This window comes from Dioscorea cayenensis, chromosome 2 (genome assembly GCF_009730915.1).
Source record: "Dioscorea cayenensis subsp. rotundata cultivar TDr96_F1 chromosome 2, TDr96_F1_v2_PseudoChromosome.rev07_lg8_w22 25.fasta, whole genome shotgun sequence".
Lineage (NCBI taxonomy): Eukaryota > Viridiplantae > Streptophyta > Magnoliopsida > Dioscoreales > Dioscoreaceae > Dioscorea > Dioscorea cayenensis.
Genome location: NC_052472.1, coordinates 3,967,211 through 3,976,430, shown reverse-complemented (window position 1 = coordinate 3,976,430; position 9,220 = coordinate 3,967,211). Strand labels below are relative to the sequence as shown.

The 9,220-nt window shown below is 29.6% G+C and overlaps 1 protein-coding gene across 1 annotated transcript; it reads right to left on the bottom strand.

Moving 5' to 3' along the window:
* Nucleotides 1-4,243: 4,243 nt before the first annotated feature.
* LOC120270538 (GDSL esterase/lipase At5g55050-like) lies at nt 4,244-8,859 on the bottom strand. Its single transcript, XM_039277567.1, is given in 6 exon segments — nt 4,244-4,417; nt 4,419-4,564; nt 5,422-5,671; nt 5,795-6,037; nt 6,979-7,106; nt 8,592-8,859. Coding segments are annotated over 6 exon segments (1,107 nt in total). The 5' UTR covers nt 8,851-8,859; the 3' UTR covers nt 4,244-4,336.
* Between the last annotated feature and the right edge of the window lie 361 nt (nt 8,860-9,220).

Here is a 9,220-nt window from a genome sequence, read left to right as displayed (position 1 = left end):
AAATATGATTCCTTGTTTAATCAGGGGTCGTTGAGGGAGGTGGTGATGGTGTTGCAGGAGGAGTTGGTGGACGGAGAGTTGCTAAGAGATTGTTTGGAGGTCAGTGTCGGTGATTTGGAGGGCTTGCTTACAATAGCTAGGGATTTGTTCTAATCAATGGCAAATTCTAATCATAGAGAATTGTGAGGAGTTCAAAACTAGTGGTATTTTGCATTCACTCTTTCAATTCCTTTACTTTTTCTATGTATTATCACCTTTGTGAAGGATTTGATAATGAAAATTCTCACTTACAATGTTGTGAAAAATCTTGATCCAGTCCGCCATTTGGTAATTTTGATCATGGTTGGTTTTTTTTTTTATTTTGAGGGATTTAATTTTAGTTGTAGTGCCTTATTTTGGACTGTTGGATAAATTTGTTTTATATTTGGGTAATCAAACTTTAGTGTAGTATTTATACTGGATTATGAGACTTTTGTTATTCATTTGGTCATTGGTTACACTTGATTGATAATGCATTATCTTCTATCCTTTACTATGGAAGGATATTGACATGCATGATGTTAACTTCAGTGAGAGATATCTTGAATTTTTTTTTTTTGCTTTTATAGTATAATTTTCAGTATAAATTGATGATGTTGACTAAATTTTGGCAATGAATTTGAATGGACTTTAGAAGATACGTGTGTGAAATAACAATGAAGAATTAGTAAAAGCCTTTATTGGTTTTTCCTTTATTATTATTATTATTATTATTATTTTGGGAAATATGCATGTGTATGAGATTATGTTGAGGTCAATGAACGTTGTAGTATATGGAGTGTTGAAGTTGGAGAGATAGAATGATAAGACATATGTGTACAAGATAAAATTTAGCAAATTATTATTATAATATATCTAGTGTTCAATTTGGAGAGATACAATATAATAAGATGAAGTGGAATCAGTGGGATCAAATGAAGATCACTTGTGCTATATTATCTTGTGCATAGATCTTCATATGTGCCCTTTTTGGAGATTTTATAACGTGTGATTGAGGTAATGCAAAGACAACACATGACCAGTCAGGAAACACATGTTGTTGCTAAGTAGGAAGGTTGAAAATCATTGCATTAACTATGGAGCAGTTATTAGGATTTATGAATGTGCAATAGTTTATAAAGTTCAAACTTCAAGGGAGGGGATTCAAATTTCTAGTTATATGTATGATTGATGAGGGAAAGATCAATGTTGCCATATCAAACTTAATACACCTGCAAGTTTGTTTTTCCATTACTTGCATTGCTTATGTACAATGTGTTAGTCTAGTGAAGATATTCTAACCTGTAAGCCAATTTTCCATGACGATATCCAAACTGTAAATATTGATTTGCAATTTACTGTTTTGCAATAGCCAAACTGTAAATACAATGTTTTAGTCTAGTTATATTTTCCCCTTTGATTTGTTGCTCCCCTATGGTTTTAAAGATGCTTCTTTTCTCATGTCTGCAACAAGTTAAAACACTCTTCTTTCTCTTTTATGTTTGGTTGTGTTTTATTGGTGGAACACTTTATTATTTGCTATGTGACAGGCCGGGTTTGTATGATGTATACTCTACAGGTCTGTTTTATTGCACATTGGTAGCTTAGATAATATTCCTTCAGAGAAGAAATGTGAAAGAAAACAATTTATCAAGAAAGGGATACCATTAAGCAGAAGGAATCATGTCTCAGCTAACACACTAAAAAGAACAAGATTTAAGATCAGGAGATTATGTGTAGATGACCATTTACCTAGTTCTCCTGGATCAAGGAAAGAAAAGATTTTGATAAAACTCATTTGTTATAGTCTTTAATTCATAGGATGACATTTAGAAGTTGTGTGAGGAAGGGTGATTTATATGCGATGTCTAACTTTGTAAGTAATTGGGTTTATAAAGCGAAGAAGATATTTGATGTAAGTAATGTCTTTAGATGATTGAATGCACGGAATGTATCTCCATTGGAATTCAGAGTGGTGTAAGATTGCCATGTCTCATTCACAAGTGAGCATTTTACTGATAGCCACAATAGAATGAGTATGTCTAGAATGTTAGGCTATTTGGTTCAGCTTTGTAGTTGAACAGACATGCTAAGACCTTTTCCTTTTTGTTTAAGATCTTATGATATGTTTAGTCTTTGTTGAAGAAAAAGTTTCACAGATCCTTTGTGTGAGTGTGTGTGTGTGTGTACGCGCGGATGCACACGTGTGCCTAGGCTTTAAGATTTTGTTTGTTTGTTATTCCGCACTTGTACTTGCATCATTCTATAAATCCTGCTCTGATCTTTATAGGGTAGATTGTCAGGGGAGTGTAAAAATTAAAAGTTTGAGTTCATATAGCCATCATTAATATCCCATCTTAGGTTGATTCTTTATTACTTTGTTAATTTGTTCAGTTTTTGTCTTTATTTATGTTGCAAGACTTCAAAAATTAGTTCACAAGCCTATTGATAATTTTATTTTATTTTTTATTTTATTTTTTTTTGCAATAGGCTGGCCTTTATTGGAGGAAGTTCTGAAGTTTCCGTAAGGAAAAACTGGTAAATAACTTAAATGTTTGTTCATATTGAACTAATCATTATAAATGTCTTGGAAATTTGGTTGAAATTTTTAATTTAGAAAATTTACCATCATGGTCAAATTAATATTCTTGACAAAAAAAATTGTTTTGAATGATCTTAGCTCTTGGTCATACAAAACTTATACATGTTTATGGTTCCCTTTTGTAGACGGTAGGAAATGATCTTCAGTTGAAAAAATAATTATTACAATAATTAAAAAAAAAAGAAACAATGAACTAGATTAACTTAACTTTGCTGCTTTTATTAACCAATTATATTTATTCTGGAAGGTTTTTTCAAGTGGCAAATGCTTTTTAGGATGTTAATGACATTGAACATAATTATTTCTCAGTAAAGGGTGCCACAATGGTTTAGAAATCTGCAAACGGATTGATTTGACCAGGCCAACCTATTAAAACTTTATTATAAGAGATTTAATCTTATGTTGTCAATTGAAAATATTATGAAAGATTAAGTCTCTGCTAGTAGCCATGAATCTCAAATATTCTTTTATAATCATTTTTAATTTTAGTTGATGCCATTATGTTGGAATATAGTTTATAATATCATTTTATTTTAACAAATTTCTATTATTATGTTAATTAATATAAATTGTATATATCGCATAAGTTTCTTACTACTTTTACTAACTAATTATTTATAATTATAGGGCAATGATGTTATACTTTCAGTTGGTTTCATCCCAAACCATTGAAAATGACTTGTTTTGTATTAACTAGAAATTATTTTGTATTAAGTAGTTTTCTCCTTGAATTCTAATGTTATTGAATATTTTTATCAGTTTTAATGTTTAATTGGACTCTAGCTGTTTATTATATTTTAGGATGATGTTTGTTAATGTTATAATTTTATTGAATTGAATTATTAAATTTATAATTTGTATAATGGTACATGAATATAAAACTTATAAAATAGATTTATTAATTATCGCAACAAATATTCTAAACCACTAGAATTGATATTAGATGAAACTGTTGCAATAGTTTTTATACAACCGCTACCATAGCTATTATACAACCGTTGCAATATATATTATTGAATCGCAGTAACATATATTATCAAACCGCTGCAAAATTTATTATAAAACTGCTGCAAAATGTATTACAAAACCGCTTGTACTAAGTATTACAATACCGCTGCAATAAATATTACAAAACCGATGCAATAGGTATTGGAAAACCATTGCTCTTAATATTGTGAAACCACTGCATTATATAAAATAACTATTGCAAAATAAACCGCTGCAATATATGGAGTAACTGCTACTGAAAATTAAAAACTGCTGCAAAAACCAATGCCAATTGAAACTGTCTAGGCAGTGGTGTAAAATCGCTGCAATAGGATGCATAGAACTGTTGCACTAACCTATTGACAACGAGAGTAGATGCAGCTGGCTACCAAACTACTATAATATATCTTATGTAACAGTTGTAAGGCCTTTTGCAGAAATTCATGACCGCTACAAATAGACATTTATGTAGTACCGCAAAGCCGCATATTTTTGTTGATTCCAAACAATTCCTCTCTAATTCCAACATTAATCACAAATTTAAAAAAAATCAAAACCAAGACTTTTAAAAATCTCTCAAATGATTTTTTTTTTACCTTGATGAGCTGAAACAAGGATCCAGAAAAACTAAAAATCTAAACAAAAATAAACATTATTCAAAGATGAACGTTCCATTCAACTAAACAGAAAGTTCATTTACAAAAACCATTTCACTACATAGAAATTATCTTAGTTGCCATCCTCAACTAATTTCTTGAAGTTGATAGGACTAGCAAATGATTCTGGGCCACTGTAAACTGCAAGTCCAAAAAACTTTAGCTGTTGCATGTGTTGGGTGTAACAAGTCCCAAAATAAGTGCGAGCGCCGATCAGAACAAAGTGTAGCATTTGGAGTGCATCCAGATTCAGCATTGAACTTCCCAGATCCGCAACATGCAGTTTTCGTTTCATTAAAACCTGAAATAATGAGAAGGTTTATGAAATTTATGTTTGGGAAAGAAGGTTTATATATATTTAGAAGTGACCTTAATAAACAAGACATTTATGTGATAAATTTTTATAATTTAATTTGTTACAGCTGCATGCATTCCTAAAATGCAGAATGTGGAAATTCAGAAATAATTTGCAGCTGATTTCAGGTTCACAAGAGTTACTGTGATTAAAATAAACAAGAAGACAAGAGCTTATATGGTCATCAAACGGATAAAAAGCAATTAACAAAGATGTTGTCCTTTGTATAAGCCACTGAGAAATGACACCCAAAATGAGTTATACTGTATTCAACTTGACATTGGGTTCTACAAATCATAAAAGAGCACCAAATAATAAATATAGTTCGGTGCCTACGTTTTCTCATAAAACATAGTAAATTTATAAAATCAAGGACGGCAAAAAACAATGCAATAAATGTTGAAAGAATCACAAATAAGATCCTATATATATGGCCGTCAAAGGACAAAGGAATGAATAATAATGAAACGAGATGTTTGCATCTTCTTTTGTATAAGGCAGCTAGGAATGACTCCTAAAATGAATCTGTGTATTTTGTGGCATAAAATTTGCTTTTGCATGTCATAAAAGCACCGCATAATTTACATTTGAAGTGAGACTTTCTTAAGCATATATCCTATGTTCTTATTTCAAACATAAGCAAAGATATCTAATAGAGTAGTTATTCCTTTTGAATTGTCTTCGTTTATACAATTGTTGGTATTGTTTTCATTTGTTGAGAAACTAATACAGGTTATAACAGTCAACAAATTAACAGTTATAACATACAATCATATGGAATATAAGTAAATTCATTTACTTACCGAGGGCTCCGGGGTCGTTAACTATATTCATGATAACAGCATTGGAACTTCCAATAGAATATTTCATCCCTGCCAATGTTGAGCTTAGCTTGTTCATAACAATCTTTAAAGCCCTATTGAATTCTCGTGCCAATTCGTTTAATGTATCTAAACAACCACCAGTGGGATTTAAACTTCTAGAGTAAGGACAACATCCAATAGGTGGAACATCAACAATACCAAACTTTCTCCCTCCAAGATCATAGAGTTTCTATAAAAAAATTTATAAAAATAAAAAGTCAACAATGTCAATTACATGGAAATATGAAAAGAGTTTCAATAGTGACTAAATGCATACTATATTGTGCATGTAGATAAAAAAATTTGAAATTACCTTCAAATGATCCTCGTATTTCATAGTCAGAGTAGAAATGAATTGCTTCTTTTCAGTGACATTTGAGAATTTATTTTGAGAGAAATAAGCAAATATATCATTTCCCCCGCTACTTGTGAGGAAGAGAGATTTGGAGAACAACTTGTCAATTTGCTGATTTGTCAATTGTCTCAGGACTTGTGACCGAATTGTTGAAAAATATTGTATTTGCTTTGTCATGGTAATGCTGCTATTGGTGTCTCCCTAGAATTTCCAAAGTAGAGAAATCTATGAGAAGACTTATAAAAGAAAGAGGGTAGAATAGAGGTGGCAAATTTCATAGGTTTAATTTTTCATTTGATCCCCTAGCCATATATATATATAATACTTCATTAATAACTATTATTATTTATTATTTGAAAGTTTATATATCTATGTCATATCTAATTAAACTTTTACCTTCGGCTCGATTTTATATTATTAATTCAAAGATTTAAACTTTGTAGAAATTTTCTACATATTCAACTCAAGTTTAGGAAAAAATAATCTTCATTCTCTTAGAAAGATAGGTTTCAAGTATTGAAAATTCCAGGTATTTTTATTATTTTAATTTTTTAGAATTTTGTCGAAACTAGCTTATTTTTTAAAATATTTTATTTGTTATCATACTTTTTACTAATTAATTAACTAATAATATAATTAATAAATAATATTTATTAGTTTTTAAATACCATGATGAGTACTTGTCCAAGATTCCATCAGAGTTGTAGAGTTTTAGAAGTTGATGTTGATTTCGTTTAAAGATTTAAATTATATAAATATATTAAATAATATATTTTTTTAATTAACAAAAACAGTTGTAAGAATTTTTTGTAAACCAGTAAATTCACTAAACTTATAGCTATTATTATTTAAAATAAATCAACATTTATTTAATAAAAACACATGATTAATTTATTTTAATTAAATACTAAATCAGATAATTTTGTATAATAAATATAGTGTAAATAGTAGTTTGTTCATTTTGTAAAAAAATTAACAAATTTGGGATATGTTTGTGTTAGAGAATTTTAAATAGATTTATGTTTAGAAATTATATTTTACTCATTATATTGTCATCCTTGAAGAAGAACAAAATAAGAAAAGAAGCATAAAAAACATAAAATTAAAAATAATAAATAAATAAATAAGAAAAAGGCACTTACTGTGGAATCCAAAATTCCACTTCCTCCAGAGGCAAAATTTATCCCTTTCTTTGCTCGAATAGTCTCGTGACTAGTATTGTTAAGAGAGAGAAAAGGTGGTGGGCTCCTCTTAAACCCCACATGCATTGCTGATTCAAAATAGTAAAATAAAAAGACATAATGTTAGCAAAGGCTAAGACAAGACATGCTGTTTGGTTGCATATTAATGTTAACAGTTATATGTATTTGTCACTTACCACACATCATCCCAAGTATCAATATGACTTCATCAATCAATTAAATTTTTACCCCTTATAATAGTTATATTATAAAATAGGATTCACAATCAATTTATTAAACTTCTATACCCATTAAACTATTTAATTTAATAAATTTTGTATTAAGTATAAAAATATGCAACATTTTTAAAAAATATGCAACATTTTTAAAAAATATTTAACACATAAAAAATGGAAAAATAAAAAAAAAATCTAGAGTTATTGTTGTAGCCACGATCCCGTGGTTACTATGTACCATAAAAAAATTATTATTATTCATATAGGAAAATAATAATATTATTATATTATTTTGAAAAATAATTAAATTGTGATGGTAGAAATAAAAATTAAAAAATAGTTTTTTTATAAAAAAATCATTTAATTGAGTGGTTCCCACTTTTATTTAATAAAAAAATAAAAATCAATGGGATCCACCCATTAACCAAACGCTCAATGGACATTAAACCCTCCATAGTTCAATAAACGGAAATTAACCTCCAGTTAAAGATGCACTTATTTTAGTTACGCAAATAATATGTTTTTTTAGTTACTAAGCTGATATATTTACCTATTTCTACTAGGATTGTAATTTGTGTTGATTGAAAACTCAATATTTCGGTTGATTAAGAGCTCGATTTAGCTCATTTATTGAACTAAATGGGACCGCATCATTTTAATGTTGTAGACAAAATTATGACTTTAATTTCGAAGATAGATTCATACTAAGAAATATGGTAGTCAAAAATTAAGCCATATATTGTATGGCTTTTGAAGCTAAAAATCAATATATTTTACTCAACTTTTTTCTTTCTCACAGCTAAAAATTTAAAATATTTTACCATAAAAATTATAATATGATGATAAATAATTGATGGTTCTAGTTACAGTATATTAATTTATATATACAGCAAGTTTTAAATTTATAAGTCAATGGTTAAATATTTTATGTATTAGTGTTTTCCTAGGCTAATTTCTGAGCTCACAAGGTAAAGCACATGAACAACTGCTATTGTAATCATGAGTTACTGTAGCTATCTAAAAGTCTCATCACTTTTATAGCTCAAACTAATATAACAAAATACAATAAAACCTTTAGAATCAAAGTACACGCTAAGAATGACACTGAAAAGATAAAAGCAAGAATACAATTAACAGTAAAAATAGAAACCAAATAAGGAGCTTTTAATTTACTAGAAACCTAAGAAATAATTTACAGACAAAAGCATAAGATCATTTCAATGGTGTTTTTGGAAACAAGTTCATGATGTAAGAATGACATAAAAATGAATGTAAAGCAAGAAGTTAAACTTTGATATCTTCAAAAAAAAGAAAAAAAGAAAAGAAAGAAGAGCTCACCCAAGAAGTCAATGCCATTGTAACCATTACTGAACCTTCCAGTGGGTCTAGAGAAAGGGAAGTCAATGCCATTGTGGGGGAAATTGGCCTTGGCCCTGTTCCCAGTCATATAGTTGTTGTTGCCCACGTCAGCAGTGGAGTCACCGAAGACAAAGACCGCCGGAACTTTGGGCTCGGCCTCGCCGGAAGAGAAGGCCGGAGCAAGGAAGAGGGAGAGGCATGGGAGGAGGATGAGGAGGAAGTGAAGTGTTGCTGCCATTGTTTTGTGATTTCCAAGAGCTTCACTGAGAGCATGATCTTATAGAAGTGGTGTGTGGGGACCAACATTTTTTTATTATTATTTGTTTAATTGGGAAAGTGTCTGTAAAATAGAAAAAAAGAGTGGTGTTGGCAAGGGAAGAGGTTGGTGTTGGCTGTAGAGGTGGCTAGAGCTGGAATCATGATGGTATTGAATTTTGTTTATTGAGATAAATATCATAGAATAATAGAAATTTATTTAAAATTTTCATTTTATAAATTTATATAGGAAATATGTACTATTTAATCTGACGTTTTTCCTGAGTTAGGTACCGTCACAACCAATTATTTCTGTGACTCAAGACATAAAAGGACACTTTGAAATTTTTGAA